General features: G+C 45.3%; 1 protein-coding gene across 1 annotated transcript in view; it reads right to left on the bottom strand.

The window, feature by feature from the left end:
* Window positions 1-19,582, bottom strand: part of itgav (integrin, alpha V) — a 39,034-nt gene extending 19,452 nt beyond the window's left edge. Inside the window, exons 1-16 of the mRNA XM_066686069.1 lie at window positions 19,318-19,582; window positions 16,923-17,050; window positions 11,689-11,777; window positions 10,990-11,104; window positions 9,801-9,862; window positions 9,551-9,596; window positions 7,782-7,904; window positions 5,919-5,963; window positions 5,532-5,575; window positions 5,395-5,451; window positions 3,633-3,685; window positions 3,085-3,290; window positions 1,571-1,762; window positions 1,093-1,138; window positions 510-617; window positions 1-15 (exon numbers count right to left, since the gene is read on the bottom strand). The exon at window positions 1-15 is cut by the window's left edge and continues 41 nt beyond it. Coding sequence (XP_066542166.1) covers window positions 1-15; window positions 510-617; window positions 1,093-1,138; window positions 1,571-1,762; window positions 3,085-3,290; window positions 3,633-3,685; window positions 5,395-5,451; window positions 5,532-5,575; window positions 5,919-5,963; window positions 7,782-7,904; window positions 9,551-9,596; window positions 9,801-9,862; window positions 10,990-11,104; window positions 11,689-11,777; window positions 16,923-17,050; window positions 19,318-19,490 — 1,502 coding nt within the window. The 5' untranslated portion in view covers window positions 19,491-19,582. The remainder of the gene's footprint in view (window positions 16-509; window positions 618-1,092; window positions 1,139-1,570; window positions 1,763-3,084; window positions 3,291-3,632; window positions 3,686-5,394; window positions 5,452-5,531; window positions 5,576-5,918; window positions 5,964-7,781; window positions 7,905-9,550; window positions 9,597-9,800; window positions 9,863-10,989; window positions 11,105-11,688; window positions 11,778-16,922; window positions 17,051-19,317) is intronic.
* Window positions 19,583-20,065: the final 483 nt, after the last annotated feature.

The following is a 20,065-nucleotide window of genomic DNA, read 5'->3' on the forward strand; positions in this document are numbered from 1 at the left end:
TATTTCACCATGAAGCTATAAGAACAGGGTCAGAAACAGAGATAAGAATCACAAACAGATTCCTCACAAGCACAAAGGCATGAGCTGAAAATGTGCCACCTCCGAGTTCCCTCACAGCTTTTACCCAGTGTAATACCACACACACCTCATTAAACTCACACAAACACAGAGAGGGAAAGGTCCACTCTAAATGTATCTGTAAACACTGCCGCAGTTCTCTTAAAGGAGCAATACGCCATTTTTACCACTGAGAAAAGGAGCAGACATTGTCTCTTTAAAGCGCTGATCACATGATCCAAAGAATCCAATTACTTTCTAGCCCCTGAACAGATCAGTTTATGCTCCATCATGTTTCTCACATACAGGTGGTGTGTCTAGGACAGAGTCTCTGACACATCCAAGCCACTAGGTGGCAGTATAATGGCTGTTTTTTAAAGTAGATTAACAGACTGCTCCTTTAAGGTCCAGTGGTATTCTTTAAAGAGGAAGTAAACCCTAAAGCTACTGACCAGGACACCATGGTGCTGGTGCCAGGAAGCGGGCACGTCTTTTCATCTGGACTCAGGATCTGAGGAGTGATGTCCAGAGTGGCGTTCACACTGATAACTGGACGAGCTCTATAGACAGGAGAGAGAGAGAGAGAGAGAGAGAGAGAGAGAGAGAGACTTTATCATCAATAAGATTAAGTATAATCATGAAGTGATAATTAAGCAGAGGAACAGCTGGATATTTCCGTATGAAACATTTTTCTCAGGTGTTCACTGCCCTGCAGTTCACTCTCCGTCTAACCCTCCTACTTTATCAACAATCATCCACACACAGCCCTTGTTAAAGCAGCACAGTGTGTGTGTGCATTCAGGCCAACGTGTGTGTGTGTGTGTGTGTTTCCTTCACTTTCAGACCATGTTTTATAGCATAAGCAAAAGCTACTGCAGCAGAATTTACTAATTGCTCATAAAACCAGATTAAACACAACTGGATTCAATCAGAAACACATTTCCACAGCTCCACCTTAAAGGAACACTCTATCCTGACATCACAGCTCCACCTTAAAAGCCACCATATGCCGCTCCAAAAACAGAGGAACAGTACCTGTACAGGACAGCTTTATCAGCTCCAAACACACCCACCAGCAGATCTGAGAGAGAGAGAGAGAGAGAGAGAGAGAGAGAGAGAGAGAGAGCGAGAGCATGAGAGAGAGAGAGAGAGAGAGAGACACAGAGAGAGAGAGAGAGAGAGAGAGAGAGAGAGAGAGAGAGACAGAGACAGAGAGAGAGACAGAGAGACAGAGAGAGAGAGAGAGAGAGAGAGAGAGAGACAGAGACAGAGAGAGAGACAGAGACAGAGACAGAGACAGAGAGAGAGACAGAGAGAGAGACAGAGAGAGAGACAGAGACAGAGACAGAGAGAGAGAGAGAGAGAGAGAGCACGCAGGGTAAATTACATCTTAGACAAACTACCACTACTACTTAAGTTAATGAGCGTAATTGTGGTTTAATTAGAGATAAATATTTAGTTTAATATTTACGGAGTAATTAAAAGCAGATTCATTTAACAGACATATCTTTACCTGGGTATCCGTTCTGATCGATGTCCGTGGCTCCGTGCAGGGAGTATCCGAAGCTGGCCGGCATGGAGGCAGATGCCCACTTCCCCTCCAGGACCTGAGACGGCTGGGGGTCCGGCCCCGAGGGGCCGCCGTTGTGAATGTACACCAGCCCCTGACGAGAGGGCCCTCCGTAAGGAGCAGCGATGGCCACATCTGAGAACATTAAAAAGCCCAGAGATTATATACGTTACAGACTAGGATCGTTTTATTGGATCTAAATCACCTTTATATTTAATCTGCATTCTATCAACATTAATAATAAATGATGCCATAATATTGTATATATTCCCCTGATTATACTGTGGAGCCAGTCCTCTTTAATCTGAATCAGAGAACTACAGTCAGAGGAGTTCAGTGGTGGGGAATAGAACCAGGCGTCCACACCTTAGAGAAATGTACTGTATTAAATGCTTATAACTTTCTGAAATATTGTTTTACAATAGCATTACGTTCATGAATCCTGGTCTAATGTGGCTTTAGGAACCTTTACGCCATGAATGAAGCTTGTTATTTACAGGACTCCTCCTATTTCCCATTCTTTATCTTGGTGGAGGTCACTGCAGGTTGTGGAAAGGAAATAAATGTGGAGTGGTGCTTGAGTCACGGAGACGTCTGGTTCCATTAATCACCACTGGAAAAAAAATCTGAGTCTCTATTAGAGACACGAGGAGTGTGTGTTGATTGTGATGAGATTGTTAGAGACGTGAAGTGTGTGTTGACTGTGATGAGTGTGTGTTAGAGACATGAAGTGTGTGTTGACTGCGATGAGTGTGTGTTGACTGTGATGAGTGTGTGTTAGAGATGTGAAGTGTGTGTTAGAGACGTGATGAGTGTGTGTTAGAGACGTGATGAGTGTGTGTTAGAGACGTGATGAGTGTGTGTGGACTGTGATGAGTGTGTGTTAGAGACGTGAGGAGTGTGTGTGGACTGTGATGAGTGTGTGTGGACTGTGATGAGTGTGTGTTAGAGACGTGAGGAGTGTGTGGACTGTGATGAGTGTGTGTTAGAGACGTGAGGAGTGTGTGGACTGTGATGAGTGTGTTAAAGACGTGAGGAGTGTGCGTGGACTGTGATGAGTGTGCGTGGACTGTGATGAGTGTGTTAGAGACGTGATGAGTGTGCGTGGACTGTGATGAGTGTGTTAGAGACGTGATGAGTGTGCGTGGACTGTGATGAGTGTGTTAGAGACGTGATGAGTGTGTGTGGACTGTGATGAGTGTGTTAGAGACGTGAGGAGTGTGCGTTGACTGTGATGAGTGTGTTAGAGACGTGAAGAGTGTGTGTTGACTGTGATGAGTGTGTTAGAGACGTGATGAGTGTGCGTGGACTGTGATGAGTGTGTTAGAGACGTGAGGAGTGTGCGTTGACTGTGATGAGTGTGTTAGAGACGTGAGGAGTGTGCGTTGACTGTGATGAGTGTGTTAGAGACGTGAGGAGTGTGTTAAGAGTGTGCTGACTGTGAGGAGTGTGTTTACCGTTAAACCCGTCCTGGTCCAGGTCTCCCAGGCTGGAGATGGAGCTGCCGAATCGAGCGTAAATCTCTGACCCAGTCAGTTTCATTGGAGGGAGGAAGGAGAACCCACCCCTGGACAGGTAAATGTACACCTGTCCAACCTCCCGCAGTTTACCATCAGAACCTCGCTCCATAAAGAGAGGGGCTCCAACAAACAGATCCAACATCCTGAGGGAGTGGGAGAGGGATGAAACTTAATTAAATTAAATGTAGTTAAACCTAACCTTCAACATGAAAATCATCATCATCATCATCATCTTTGTTTGTTCTTTTCAGAGGCAACAGCGTGAGCAAAGTAGCCCAGGCACCTCTGCCCCCCGCTTATTAACGTCTTACACTCGACAGCGTGTGATTTCACCCCTAAGGTCTTTGAGCCTGGGTCTGTGTCACTAGAGTCACTGGCTGAGCCCTCGAGGTGCTGTTGAGTCTTATATGACCACTTCCAGTCTGGAGACACACTGATAATAACACTTTCTCTCTGTGAAAACAAGAGCTCAGGTCAGTACTCACCCGTCATTATTGATGTCCGTCGCGGCCACTGCGTTACCGAAATAAGCCGCCATCTGAGAGAGGGGAGGAATCGGGAAGATCATGAAGGAACTGGATTTATTACAATAAAGACGTCTTTAGGTTCTACTGTAATTCCAGTTCATTACACAGTTATTGAATGACAGACGATGTGCAGTGATTGTGTTTTGGAAAATGAGAATTAACTTGGTCACAGTGTGTGTCCTGCAACGTTTCAAATATTTCATCCTGCAGCACCTCACAGAACTGCTCACTCACCCAGATATTCACTCACCCGTTCACCCATATACCCACTCATTCACTTGCACATACATGCACCTACACAGCCATTCACTCACCCACTCACAGGAAATGTTAATTTTCTGTTTACGAATTCATGACAAAACAGCCACACCTTCTCTGTTCTAACAGTGTGACACACAGAATCACTGCTGTGATAAAAACAAACAGAGATATGGGCTACAGTCTCACATCAGAGTGAATAAGACTCCTCCAAACACTCTTTAAAAAAACAACTCTAGACTAAAGAAGAAGTGAGAGAGGTGGAAAGTGACTCCAAAAAGAATGACAAAATAACAACGATAAACCACACAAAATGTGTCTTAATGCTGCAAAGCCACAGCAATAATAAACCCCTCCGGACTCCGGGGCTGGGCCTGCTCCTGTGGTCACTCAGAAACCTGGGTTTCATCCCAGAAACAAACACACACACACAGTGAATCAGCTCTATCTCAGCCAATAACTCAGTTAGCACACATACAGCAGGACTCTGGGCTTTTTATTTGTCCTGACTCAGCATTCCTGCTTTTCTTCCACCCCCTGTCTCTCTCTCTCTCTCTCTGTCTGTCTTGTTCTCCCTTCCTTGCCCCCCCCACTCCCTTCTCCCTGCCTCTCTTTTGCCTAAAGGAACATGTCAGTAAATAGTTTCCAGATGTGCGAGTGGATTTAGGACATGAACCTCTGGCTTATAAACAAACAGTAAAGGGAAACTGGGGCAGTCTAACGTTCGCATGTTTTCCAGGTCAACAGCACAGCTCAGAGAAGTATTTCATTTACAGTTTCTCAGACACACTCATCTAGCCAAGGCCCGTCTCAGACGCCACACCACGGAAGAAAGCGTAAATAATGATAATAATGTATTAAATATAACACTTTAGAGCACGTGGATCAATCCTCCAACCCCGGGTCAAGACTCGTTGTCACACGTCGTTAAGGAAAGGAATAAAATGTAAGAAAAGTGTAAAGACACGCTGAACTAGAGCAGACGTGTCCCGGCAGTGATCTGACTTGCTGTAAGCGGTTACTGAGGCCTAGAAACACTGGGTTTACGAGCAGTTGATGCAGAAAGGCTTTTACGGCCAGAAACGTATGCCTTGGCTTGAGGCCAGGAGTCGCACTGAGGAAGAAGGGAAGGCCGTGTGGAGGTACAATAGCTGTTGTTATTTTTCGTCACTTTACATTACATTTACACTTCTTTTTACATTCGTTCACTCATTCATTCCACAGCAGGGGTCTGAATTAGGAATGTGTGGTCTGTACATACTCTCCCACTTCTGCACACCCTCGTACTGTCTCAGAATATTAACACAGGTTAGTTATTTATGGGGAGTGTGTGTGTGTGAGGGGGTGGGGGGCAGCTGTCAGTTAATGACGAATGAACCAATAGAAATGTTTTTAATTGGACAGCGACGATAGAGTAGACACAGAACCTTAAATTCAATAAAAGCGAGTTCATCCCACTCACCTGCAGACCAGTGAAATTCACCATAGACTCCATGTTTCTCCCGTTAAAAATATTCACCTGATAAAACAAGACAAGACCCCATCAGACAACAACATCTCCATCACATCTATGAGCTTCAATAGACCAGATATACTCACGTAACCCAGAGCTTTCTCTCCTCTCGGGACTCCCGTGGCGTAATCTGGAGAGAATAGAGGGAGCAGAAAGAGACCGAGAGTCTAAACCAGAGCCACTGCTGACACAGAGGTTCAGATCTATAGTGATTTTAATAGCTCTGCCTTCCTAACAATAGTCAGGGGTTCAATGCCCCACCCAGTTCGCACTTTTTAAGCAGTACGTCCCTGGACAAGACTCCTAATGCTGCTATCACCTGTAACGTAACTGATTTTGAAATCTCTGAATGTAAATGTAGAGATCTGCTGTGAACGTTGGCCCAGTGTATGAAACTAGATCTCTTTATAAAATCACAGAAGGTCAGGTGTGTTTACTGTCTGAGCTGCGTGAGACCACACTCAAAAACTTACCGTACACCCCGTCATCGTTAAAGTCTCCCACCGTCACAGAGTACCCTACGAAAGGCAAAAAAAATAAAATGTAAAATCACTCACAAACACTGACTGAGGTGGATGGCGCTCTGTAGCAGTGAGGTGGTGCATTTCTCTGTCACTGGGGTGGTACCTTTTGCCACTTTACACTGACTACACTACTTCACTCTACTCTCTGTTTGAGCCCTGGTGCCTAGTTCATTTTCCAGTACCACAGCTCCCACCCGAAATAACAACAACGGCGGTGGTAACGTTAAGCGGTGTTTACTCATGGTGTATCGGCGTGTTGTTGTTGTTTGGGACTGAACACAGCTCCGTCATCAGTTCAGACAGATCAGCAGAGTTTGTTCCTTCCTTGTTGCAGCGTCCAGCTCTTGCTGGATTCTTTCGTCGGCCACCGATCCAAGGAGCGTTTGAACCTCTTCAAAAGACCACGGCGTCATTTTACGAGCTGCCGTCGTGAGTCGGATAAAAACAAACGTGATCTCTGGTGCAGCTGGAGATTTTACAGATGGAGAGTTGGTGCTGGTCGTCTGCGTTGCGTGGCATAGAGTGACGACTCTCTCTGGACGATCAGCACTCTGCAAGGTTTACACGGCACGGTTTAGTCCCTACTCGACTTGCTCTGAACCACGAGAGAACAGCCACTAAACAAGAACCCGCTTCCAGAACCAGGACCTGATTCACATAATGCTGATTCAAAAAGGCAGAGTAGTGCCAAGTTGAGAAGTGTAGGTGGAATTCATTGGGAAAGGGCCATTTCACTATCACTGTGGGGGACATTTGACATTCACTCTCACTGGGAGAGGTTGTGTTAGATGGTCACTGGGGTGGTACCTTTCAGTACAGACAGGTCATTCATTCCCTACTGCAGTGACAAAAGCAACACAGAGAAACAAAGACAGCTGTGCACAGACAAACACAGATGATGTACACGGACAGCAGCGGCGGGTGAGATGGTAGAGGTATAGATTTAAAGTGGAAGCTACAGTGGAGTTAAACCAGGGTAAACAGGTCAGTATTAACAAAGCAGTGCAGAGAGTGTTTGAAGCTGTGGTGTAACACTCCTGATCTCACAGTGTAAGTACACTAATCCTGTAGACTGTGACTCAGTGGTCCGGCTGTGCCTGTGAAGGTGGGTGTGCTGCACAAACACAGTACACTGTAATTAACAGATTAAAACTGGCCAACAGTGGTTGGGTAAAACAGATTAATTTAAGCTCATTTAAATATACTACAGTCCTTTATTTCACACTGAATCTGTACCTTTTGTGTTCTCTGTGTAATGTGCTGCAGGTGTGTGTGTGTGTGTGTATTGTGCTGCTCTTGTGTTTTGTGAATGTGTGTGTGTGTTTTGCGTGTGTGTGTATTTTGCATGAGTGTGTGTGTGTGTGTATTTTGCATGAGTGTGTGTGTGTGTGTATTTTGCATGAGTGTGTGTGTGTGTGTATTTTGCATGAGTGAGTGTGTGTGTGTGTGTTTTGTATCTGTACTTTTGTACATGTCATTCCTGTTCAATGTGCTAATGTGGAATGTGTGTGTAACATGCTGCTGTTATATATCTTCTTATCATTCCTGTTCAATGTGCTAATGGTGTGCGTGTGTGTGTGTGTGTGTGTGTGTATTCACATCCTACTGAGAAATGCTAATAAAGACCAGTTGACTAAATCCTGAAGGTTTTTTTTTCGGAAGGAGTAACTGTGTAAATTCCTGAAGTGATCGAGCCCTGACACGCCACCCTCCAGCTCCTCCTCAACCACTGAGCTTCCAGAACCCAGAGAAACAACACCAGCTTACACACAGTAATAACACAGCAGAGGACGTGAGAGACAGGAGTCTTACCCAGATAACTGTCATCGTACTGGGCGCTGGCCGATTTGGTGGTCATCTGGTTGTTGTAAGGCGTGACGTACTTCTGAGTGTACCGAGTGATGACTTCAGAAATATCGTCTGATATCAGCTGACCTACGGGACACAGATCGTCAGGAGGGCTGCCATTAAACATGCCATTAAACTACGGAAACTGACAAACTGCAAAAATAATTTTACATTAAATGTTAATGCCTGGGAATTCCTCCCCAATCTGGCAACCCTGAACAAGAAATGAAGTGTAGAGGAAACAGTACTTTGACCAGTGCTGGTGTTTATCATAAAACAATGCCTCAGTGTACTCCATAACGTTCATGTAATCACCATCTATGAGGAGCTTTCAGAAGAAGATGACGTTCTCCCCCTAAAACAGCTTTGAGTGCCTGTTCCTTTAAATGATGAGGCGCTCACTGTTCACTCCGACCCTGAGCGCACAGCAGTGAGCAGTTAGCCGTTTTCACTCGGTTCTCTTTCTTCTCTATTCTCGTTCTCTCTGTTCTGTTGTGTCCATTTTACTGTGTTTAACCTCGTCTTTGCGCTCTCACATAGACACTGCTCCTGCGCTGTGATTGGACAGACTCAGACGAGGGGGTGGGGCCAATTTTAATGACGTACTTGACGTCAGAAGCAAAGCAGAATCAGAATGAGACATTTTATCCCAGTGTTTTCTGACTTGGGCAGCACATTAGAGACCGACTCTGGGGTCTTGTTTCACAGTGTGCGAGTTGGTTTGCTCCAGATGAAGTCATGTTTAACTGGAAACCTGTTTAGCGCTAATTAAGTAAAAGCTTTGAGCAACATAAGCCACAGTGGTGGTGGGAAAGAGGAAATGGACTTCCTACTAAAAGAAGAACACTTCCCTCATTTTAGACAAAACCAGACACGCTGACGGACACGGAAAAGAAAAAAAAATTCCTTGTGTCACTAAGGGAAAGAGTCCTTAGTCGTTATTAAAAGCTGAACTTGAAGCAAAAACATGTCAAGAGTTTGGGAGAGACACACTCACAGAGGTCAGCACAGAACCGGAACAACACTTTCAACACACATCATCTCCTCAGCTTTATAACTCTGTTAATACGTCCTCGATGTGTGTTCATGTACTGTCCCTTTAAAACCACACTACCGCACTGTAGTCACATGACTCTGCCTCATCCAATCAACCACATGGATTCAACACGGAGGAGAACCTAAACACAGAGGTGGACCGAGCAACTCCAGCAGCTCGTAGCAAAGAGAAACTCTTTTGTGTCTGTTGTGTGAACTCGTTTTGACTTTAGTGAAGACGACACTGAGAATAAAGAAATCAAATGTAAACATTGAGAAAAAAAAGTGACCAAAGGTAATTCCAGAGTCGGTTTCACACTGAACACAATCACACACTGAATATGAACGTTCCCATATTCCCAAACACAGAGGCGGAGCTCCCAGCCACATCAGACACAAAGTCCAGCTTTAATACTTGAGCATATTTATCACTCAGGATACTCAGATTAATTCAGATTCAGACACATCAGCTTAGAATAACTCAGATTAGCTGAGAATTATTTAGATTAATTCAGTTTAGAATAACTGAGATCATCTCAGAATAACTCAGATTAACTGAGAATTGCTCAGATCAGATCAGATTAACTCAGTTCAACTACAAATAGCAGATAAATCTAAATAATAGAATAACAGAATAAATCAGATTAAAACAGGAAAACGTGGATGAACTCGGATGAACTGAGATTGACAGGGTTTACCTTGCCAGTAGAAGCTCCCAGGTCCTCCCACCACAAGCCGCTTGCTCTAACAGGGAAGAAAGCCAGCGTCAACTCAACAAACTCAACTGTGCTTATTAAGACACACCAAGCAGCTCTGGATTTAAACAGCTCTGGCTTCCTGCGTCATCCGGGATTTGATTTTAAAATTCCTATTACAATTAATTAACAGAAAAGATACACTATGAACTTCTTTTTTGCAAATGTTATTTGTGAAAATGAAGACTTGTACCTTTATAATGTCAGCACTGAATCCAGCCTGGCAGAAACCCTGACCCTCAGGCGTGGCCAAAACTGTAGGGGGCACACACACACACACACAATAATAAATGTATATATTAGGGCTGGATTAAACTAAACAGTCAGTCACTGTTTATTAATGTGGTATTTCTTTAGGTGTTGAGTAAAGTCTTTGAGAAAGAGAAAGAGAAGCTTTGTCTTTAGTTACTGACAACAAACTACACTATGATTTCACCACATCACCCTGTCCTCTGCACGACTGAAGATAAGATTTGGATTTGTAAAAGTAAAAAGTCATGAAATGTAAACAGTGCTGTGTTTAGTGCAGGACTGAGATCCAGAATCAGGACACGTTCACAAACACCAGCAACACACACACACACACACACACACACACACACACAGAAATAGAGAGACATGCACAGACAAGCAGAGCAATGAACAGCGGGAAGCATGCACTACACAAAAACACAACCATACAAACATACAGAAACACAAGGACAGTCTCACACACACACACACACAAGCACAATGACATACACACGCTCAAAGACACAAAAGGCAGAGTCAGAAACACACCCACAGCCACAGTGATAGAGCTCAGACAGAGGAACTGAGTCACACACACACTTATCCAGAGTGACAAACACATTAAGCTCAGTGTGTGTGTGTGTGTGTGTGTGTGTGTGTGTGTAAAATCACAGTCAGAGAACAGGAAAAGACACATTGCATGACCAAAAACTTGTAGACACTCTTTACAAAGACACACACAGCATTGGGCACAGTCTCGTTACACTCTGTCAGCTACGTGTGAGACAGAGGGGCATAAGGCCCCGGGCACTGGGCTGTGGAGCAGTGTAACTGTGTTCTCTGGAGAGATGGGGCTCCACTCAACACTTAGGGATGAGCTGGAGTGGAGCTTGTGATTCAGAACTAATTTCCAACTGTTCCCAGTTCCTTACCTCACTGAGGTTTATGTGGCTGGATGCCATCAAATCCTCAATGCTATGTGCCCAAATGGGCAGAGTCTTTTGTTTGTTTGTTTAAATACACAATTGTCTGCAAATCTTTGGCCATACAGCGTTCATATGTGTGTGTGTGTGTGTGTGTGTGTGTGTATGAGCCATCCCAGTGCAGTGGTAAGTGAGGGGACACACCCTGTCCCGGGGGGTGAGTCTTACCCGAGCGGCAGGGCGAATACTCCACCACGGTCGATCCCTTCTTCAGGAAGCAGGTCCCCACAGGCTCGCGATCGTTTAACCCGTATGTGCTCCACTGATACAGCGGCGCACAGGCCTGCACACGAGCAACACACACTCCTTACACACTCCTCACACGCTCCACTATTCACACCTCATTCACACAGTTTGGGCGCCTCAGGCCAATCACAGTGTCTCGATTACCGGAGTGAAAATAAGGCACAGGTCCTCGGCACAGAACACACTTCTGCACAAAGTAATACACTGCTGTTTACTCTCTGAGTTTAACATACTGAATGAACACACACACACACACACACACACATATACAGACACTCACAAACACACACACACACTTTCATAATTATGGACACTCATATGTACACACTGTAATAATCAAGGACACACACACACACACACACACACACACACACACACACACACACACAGAAGTGTGTTCTCTGTCAAAGGCGTGTCACTCAGAGGTCCGTGACTGCTCTGGAGATGATATAATGCTCTGGGAGGATTTAGATTTCTGTGAAATTGAGGCCCACACAACATTACCACTTTCTGACAGAATGTAATACACAGAAGGAAGTGTAGGGGGCGATAAAGGTCCCACCGTTTCACAGGAACTATTAAACAGGACATCTCTTCTCCATCACACCACAAAGCACTTACCAGGATGTGCTCTCCATCAGAACGAACCGTCGCTCCAAACCACTGATGAGACTTAAACTCCATCTGTGCTCCATTGTCATGCCTCTCGTCTGAGAGAGAGAGAGAGAGAAAGAGTGAGTGAGAGAGAAAGAGGGTGAGAGAGAGAAAGAGAAGTGGGTGAGAGAGAGAAAGAGAAGAGAGTGAGAGAGAGCGAAAGAGAGTGAGAGAGAGCGAGAGAAAGAGAGTGAGAGAGAGCGAGAGCGAGAGAAAGAGTGAGAGAGAGCGAGAGAGAGAGAAAGAGAGAGAAAGAAAGTGAGAGAGAAAGAGAGTGAGAGAGAGAAAGAGAGCGAGAGAGAGAAAGAGAGCGAGAGAGAGCGAGAGAGAGAGAAAGAGAGCGAGAGCGAGAGAGAGAAAGAGAGTGAGAGAGAGAGAGAGAAAGAGTGAGAGAGAGAGAGAGAGAGAAAGAGAGAGAAAGAGAGCGAGAGAGAGAGAGTGAGAGAGAGGAAAAAAAGAGTGAGAGAGAGAGAAAATAGATCAGTACACCAGTTGCTATTCATAAGAGACATGCTTCCTGTGTAATACTTTCTCAACATCACATCAGACCCCACTCAAGCTGTTATTTTATCCAACATGAACTTTGTATCTGGACAGGATTAAAATGATCATTTCAGTTCAGTTCTGTAATTTTCTCTGAGGACGTGGATTGGGCTGGAAATAAAACTACAGAGGCCCCCCGTAAAAGAGAGAATGATCCCAGGACCACATGGAAATGTTATCCCATCCGGATAAGGCTTTAGGCCCACAGGAAACCGACAGGGAGGTCTTGTTTCACAGTGTGTGGGTTGGTGGGCTCCAGATTCACACTTTATTTTTGTTTTATAACATGTGCTCGTTAACTGAAAACTGAAAGAGCCTGTGTTACTTTTCTGAGGATCGCACAGTGTTCAAACCAGACGCAGCGCATCGGGGAGTAAAATAAACAAAACAACAGAAGAAAAGACCTCTCGAGTCAGTGAGGTATGAGAGGTATGAGTCCTGGAGGACTGGGGAGGTTTGCTGAAACCACTCTGGACACATTTCCAAGGGGGTTTTGCTGACAGAAGTGTGGTGATAAACTTAGCCTTGACACAAAGACACAAACACCTGCCGGAAACTGTTAGTTTCTCCATGAGAGTATTGTGATTTAATGAAAGCCAATGTAGAAACAGAGGGATCAGCTTGAACCTCTCCCCAGTGAGACACTTCTGAACAGAGAGAGAAGTCATAGTCTCAGAAAACGGATTCAGAGAGTCACGGTTTCTTACATCACACACCTAAGGAGCAGGGCTTCCACGCTGCAGGCGAGCAGCAGAACCAGGTGGAGATAGAGGCGGGGACTAAGGCCCCATCCACACGGATCCGTTTACTTTTAAAACTGAGTACTCCCTGTTTCTGAAAATATCCACGTCCCATCAAATACAAAAACGGTTGCATTATCACGTCAGTCCAGTAGGGGGCCATAGTACCTCTTTATAGGCAGCTGTTATAATTTCAGCCGGAGGCAGGTTCGCTGTGTGACGTGAAGTTTCAGAAAAACCTCAGTTTACCTTCGTCCACATGAAAGCAACAGCGGCGTTTTCACAAATCTCCACTTTGGAGAGCATTTTTGAAGATTTTCAGTGACCTGTCACGCTGTTATCACGTGAATGAGAGGCCAAAACGCAAACAAAACCCCGCGTGAACTGGGCCTGAATGCGTATTCACAGATCTGAGTAGGACTGGGCAATTAATTGAAAATGAATCCAAGCTTAATTTCAGAACTTCTAATTAATTTATTAATGTTTATATCCATTAAATAGATATTTTAATCCTGTCTGTCCTTTTATTTGTTAATTCTGTTAATACGTCCCCACTGTGCTGTAGTCACGTGACTCTGCCCCATTCAATCTGACACATGGACGCAACACGGAGGAGAACCTAAACACAGAGGCGGACCGAGCGACTCAAGAAAAACAGTGCCGAAGATGACACTGAACATAAAGGAGTCAAATATAAAACAGCGAACACTGTCACTACAGCTGAGCGTTAACAATAAACGTGACAGTGATTAGTCTCGAACACGTAAACCGGGCAGACGCTGTGTTTGAAGCCAGATTTGGTCACTGTTGACTACACTTAGGACATTTAGGGGTTTCAGCCTCATTCCACTGTCATGTGACGTGCAGTTCTAGGGGAAGCCGTGTCCAGTTATCTCTCTCCAGACCAACCGTGACTGGCTAATCACACAACACCGTCTGTTTGTCTTAAACACACACACACACACTCTATAGACTCCACAAACTCACCATAACACACAACCACACAGAGCTGGGAATGGTGCTGGTTGAATGTAAAGGGCCTCGGTCACGGAGCTCTACACAGCGGCGAGCGCTTCACCACCGAGGGACGTCTGTAAGGGGTTGTGTTTCTCACGCCTCCTGACATTCAAAGGGGCTCTTACATTCTCCAGGGTTTTCACTTAGAAAAACAAAACCTGCAATTGGCCCCGGGGTCCAGAGGCTTGGCTTGGTTCTGTAGAGAGGTGAGGAGGTGAATTCTGTGTTCAGAGGAGTGTGGCGTCATCGTGTTCAGACTCGCCAGGAAGTAACAGCTCACCAGCCAGAGACACAATGATGCAAAGGGCATGGATCTGATATAACACCTTATATGGCAGTGCACATGAATATCTCTGCTGGCTGGGCCTCTCTCATATTTTCTCTCTCTCATATTCTCTCTCACACACACACACACACACACTCAAAAACCACAAGGTCAAAAGTATCCAGACGAAACACAAATGCCTATATGAGGTGCACGCATGTCTGACAACTGCAGCTGTTAAACTGCGCAAACACAGTGTGTATAATCTCAGTATAACAGCGGTGGTTCTCGGAGTGGGGGCTTCATCCAGATCAAGAGTCCAAAGGAACACACCCCGGCTGGACGTACGCTAGGACTGTCGGACTCTGATGAGCAAAGCAGCAGAACTAACCCGGTGATCTCCTGGTGAAAGGGGCCAGTGCTCCCCCAAGACCACGAGCCCCTCGTATCCTTTCTCCACTAATGAGGAAACACCTCGTTCACACACCTACATTTACAGTTCCGTGCAGCTCCACCAACAGGTTTCAGAACCCAAACGGTTCGTTCCCAGCTGGAACAAGAGAATAGTAGGTGCTCTGAACTGGATAAAGGTTACAGACAATGACTGAATGAATGAGTTTGCGCTGGATGTCCGCATTTTGCCGTGTAGACAAGTTTCTGGCCAATCAGCAGTCTGCAGGGTTTACACCTGGTTAAAGCCAGAACAGTTCACTTCTAGCACTTTCCCACCAACAAGGTTCTGGTTTGCGAACCTAATTTTGAAGTTCGGTGCATTTCCATGCACAAAAAAAAAGGTTCTGGAACCTGCAATGTTTGTTCGCAGCAGGAACCAACGAACAGCAGGCTTTTCAGCACGGGCTGCGACATCGGTGGGCGTGTCTAGTCGTGCCGCCACACTGTGCAGCGCCCTCTACTGATGACATACTACGTGACGTATCCTCGGTTCCAGTAAAACTGCTGTAAATGCGAGCTGGTTCGCTGAAAACCCGAACAGAATCAGGTCAAGAACCAGAGTTCTTTTGGTGGAAAAGGGCTATGAAGAATATGGGCTATAGGGCTATGAGGATACTCAGTCTTTCTAAGCGAAGTCTAGAGCTGTTTTCTGAAAGAATCAAAGGGAGACACTCCCTCTCTCTGGTATTTTACATGTGTTTTCAGGCCCACATTTTCTCCAGAGGAGTTTACACTGGGCCCAGTGCACACTCACAGGGCAATGAGTATCGTCACACTGGCCTTAGATACAGGCAGGCAGTCAGCTGCTCACTTCCTCTCCAGAGGGGAAAACCCACACCCACCCACACCTGGATGAACCCATTATTCTCACTGCTGACACTCACTCACTGCTCCACAGTCCAGGCAGAATATGAGGGATCTACACACTATCCCCAAACGTTGATGATAGTTATAATAATAATAATTATTATTATAAATAAGAGTTAGTTTAATTAGGATGTTCTGTCCAAAGCTGAGTTTAACAAGTCAGCAGCCAACGTACACAAAGACTATATTTACTGCCAGAAAACCACACACACACACACACCAGTGCTTATTACACACTGAGTAAACAGATTTTTACTGTAAACACATTTGAAAACTTATTTTTCCTCGAACTTTGACAATGAACATTTACATCAGTGACATTACCATCAGCGGTTTCCACATTCCTCACACACACACACACAGAGAGAGAGAGAGAGAAATTAAATGGGGAGGAAGAGAAAAGGAGACTGGGAAAAAAACTGGAAAGGAAAAGCAACAAAAAAAATGTTAGTGTAAGAGCGGCTAGAGAGAGAACAAAACACAAAAGACAGTGAGAAAGAGATAAGGAAAGAAAAGAAAGAGAGAGAGAAGTACTGTGTTTGCTGAGATTGTTGTGTTCCACATGCACACACACACCGCATACCAATGAGATGCAGAATTAAACCAGCTCAGAGTCCACATTCACACCACAAAAACACAAAGAGCTGATAAACAAAGCCCCGCTGGGAGAGCAGAGTTCTCTGGAGAGACGGAGCACCACTCCGCGGCTTTGGGACGAGCCGGAGTGGTGTGTGTGTGTGTGTGTGTGTGACCTGGAACTAATCGTCCGACATCACTCTCGTATTTCCCTGCCGTCAAATTCTCAAAGAAATGTTCCCAGATCTAGTGCGAGGACTCCCCGGAGGAGTACAGCTGCTCTACACCTGTGTGCTGGGACTGGCCTGGGCTTGAACACAAACCCGGACCTCATGAAAGCCCTGCCGGCAGAATGCCATCAAGTTCTCACAGAAATGTCCCCACACCTAGTGAAGAGCAGAAGGTGTTACGGCACCAAAGAGCAGCAAACACCAGTCAATGTCCTTCATGACAGAGGAAGCGGAGGAGACTGTGTCCACAAACTTGTGTCCATCCAGAACCAAGCCCAGGATTATTAGCAGGTACAAGCCCTGCCCTGAGTCCATACCTCGGGATGAGTCTGGACTTGACGACTAACCCCAGCTCTCAGCCACACTCTGAAAATATCTGGAGCGAAGCTGATGCACGAGCCCATAAATCATTACAGCCCCCCGGGGCAGCAGCTCACAGAACAATAACGCCGCCCCCTCGGTGCCCAGACCCCGTGAGTGGATGAGGACGATAACAAAGAGGTGATTTACCCGTGTTGTCAAACTCCATCTGAGAACAGGCCCCGGTGCTCTGCCAGGGACAGCTGTACACCGCGCCTCTCTCCACCACCGAGGACGAGGACGTGTTGGCTTTAGGAGCGCCCACCAGGACGTTCAACCTGGGAGAGGAAAACAAAACACATGAACGAGGCCAAACAACACAGTGAACTTAGTTCTCAACACACCAGAGCAGGCGTGACGCGGTGGCGGCGCGTTAGTGGATCAGACACGGCAGTGCTGCTCGAGTTTTTAAATGTTGTGTCCACTCACTGTCCACTCTGTTAGACGCACCTTGTTGGTCCACCTTAACCCTACTCCTCCATTTTGCCTAGGGCTGGTGCTGTCTCAGTTACTGTTGGGAAAGAGGGGTAGGGCTGAGGGCCCCTTAAAACTGCGATTTCTAAGGGGCACACTTCAAATGGAGGGGTGTGACGCCTTGTGAATCACCAGCGAGATATAGTTTCAGTGCATTTTGTCCTTTTCGTTTATTTTATCTTGGAATTCCCAGCTCCACATTAAATTCTGAAGCAATTCTAGGGCCTGTGTTTTGAACAGAAAATGCAGAATAAGCAGCTGAATTCAGCTCCATATCACAGAGCGTTAGGAGAGGGAGATAATATATGATTGTGGATTGCTTTTGAACATCAGCAATGTGTTATACAGTTTATTAACGCTTCTGTCTAATTGTGTCTCATTAAATCAGTCATACACATGCGGTACTATAAAACTGCACTGTGTTTCCATGGTGCGTGAATGTGCAAAACATTGCAAAATATGCTGCTATCAACTGTTATCGCTAACAATGCTAACCGGAAACAAGCTCGGGTGTGACATCCAACTCACGCGATAAACGGACCGCAGCATTAAAATCACATGAGCACTGCTGTGTCTGATCCACTCATCAGCTCAACACACACTAACACTAACACACCACCACCACGTCAGTGTCACTGCAGCGCTGAGAATGATCCACCACCACATCACACCTGCTCTGTGGGGGTCCTGAGGGGGTCCTGACATGCTACTAGGTACTTAGTAAATACTCAGTGCATGTCAATGGAGATGGACCATAAAATTACAGATTCAGAATCATTGTGATGCTTCACTGAGGTGTAACAGGGAGAAAATAGCCTTTGTTGTTGCTACTCCAGCCTCAGCACTGCAGAAACTGCACTATATAACTTTTGTATGAGGGTTGGAAACCACCATCTAGTTATAATGAAGACCTCAATAGAGTCACAAACTGTGCTCAGATCAGTCAGATGAACTAAACCATACTCTCATTTATCTCACTTACCTCTCTCGTGTCAACATTATGTCTCCTGAGCCGTTAAAGAGCAACCTATGAGCAATCAAAGCGTGCTCTGGGCCTTGTCCTTGATTTCAGGACAGTGCTGTAAAATGAACTACACTCTGCACCTTTAGGGGGAGCCCTGGAGCAACAATACCAAAACTTACGTTGTGTTCCTTTCACTCATTCACTCACTCACTCATAATACATCCTCACACTCACATACATTATATCCTCACTCACTCACTTACAGACTCACACCCTCACTCACTCATAATACATCCTCACTCACATACATTATATCCTCACTCACTCACTTACAGACTCACACCCTCACTCACATACATTATATCCTCACTCAGTCACTTACAGGCTCACACCCTCACTCACTCACTCATAATACATCCTCACAATCATTATATCCTCACTCACTCATAAATCTTAACAAGCTACATCCTATCATACTCACTCAGTCACCCATATATCCACTCATTTATAGCACATACACATTCACTCACTCACTCATAATACATCCTCACACTCACATACATTATATCCTCACTCAGTCACTTACAGACTCACACCCTCACTCACTCACTCATACATTTTAACAAACTACACCCTCTCATACTCACTCAGTCACCCACATATCCACTCATTTAAGGTACATACACATTCACTCACTCATAATCAAGCGTACATAAATACTTACAAAACCACTCACTCTGACACTCGAGCATATTCACTCATTCACTCATAAACATCCCCCTTTACAGCCCTGCTCCACAGCCCAGTGCTGGGGGTTTTATACACGTCCAGCCGACGCTTGGCTTTGGGCATGGTGAGCTCAGACTCATGTGCAGCTGCTCCAGAGATTATTAACTCGTTTTAAGCCGTGTTCACTAACTTAAGGAGATGTAACCGAGTGTTTAACACAACGGCAAAACTCGTTTTAAAACGCGCCGGTTTCGCAGTTGGGGGTTTTCCCCTTCCACCTTAAAAAGAGCTTGATTTGGCATGTTGTGTACTATTTAAGGTGGAACGGCAAATTCCGAAACAAGCGGGACTTGGGAGGGAGAGAGAGGCGAGACTTACTGCTTGTCCGCGGCGTTGAAGAAGTCCACGGAGAAGCCGAAGTAGCTGCCCTGGGGTCCGGAGAAGACGGAGGGGTTTTCTGTGTCCAGGTTAAAGGCATGTCCCCGCGGTAAAGACAAAGACAGGGACAAGTAGAGGACAGTGAAGCTGAAGTACAGCCGCCGGTTGTCCATGTTTATTTACTGTTGGCGTTAGTGTGAAGAGCCGCTCCAGCTCCGAGCCGTTGCTCCCCAACACTGAACCCAGGGACCGCCCACAGGAGGTGACGTCGCGCTGACGTCACACGGAGGAGACGATTACTCCCATCCTCATCGTCCTCATCCTCATCGTCCTCATCTCCATATACAGCTGTGGGCAGATGTTTTCTGTTTATTTTGGGTGAAGAAACAAAACTAAATCTAGGACTCACCGAACTCACCCTTTCCCTGAACGGACCCCGGGGTGAAGGAGTGTGAAGGGCGCCCCCTTGTGTCACAGCTGTGATGAGGAACAATTAATATATAACAAAAATAACATGTAGCATTATCAACTACTATCAGAACCATATTATTGATCCGTTATTATAGTATTATTGGCGATGGTAACATGCACTATTATTATTATCATTATTATTTTATTATCAATAGTAGTAATAGTAGTAAAAGTGGAATTAGTTTTATTAGCATTTCTATGATTATTTTATTATTAATAGAAGCATTTTTTTCATTTTTGTAATTTGTTATTAGTACCATTTTTATTATTAATTATA

This window comes from Hoplias malabaricus, chromosome 12 (genome assembly GCF_029633855.1).
Source record: "Hoplias malabaricus isolate fHopMal1 chromosome 12, fHopMal1.hap1, whole genome shotgun sequence".
NCBI classification, from domain to species: Eukaryota; Metazoa; Chordata; class Actinopteri; order Characiformes; family Erythrinidae; genus Hoplias; species Hoplias malabaricus.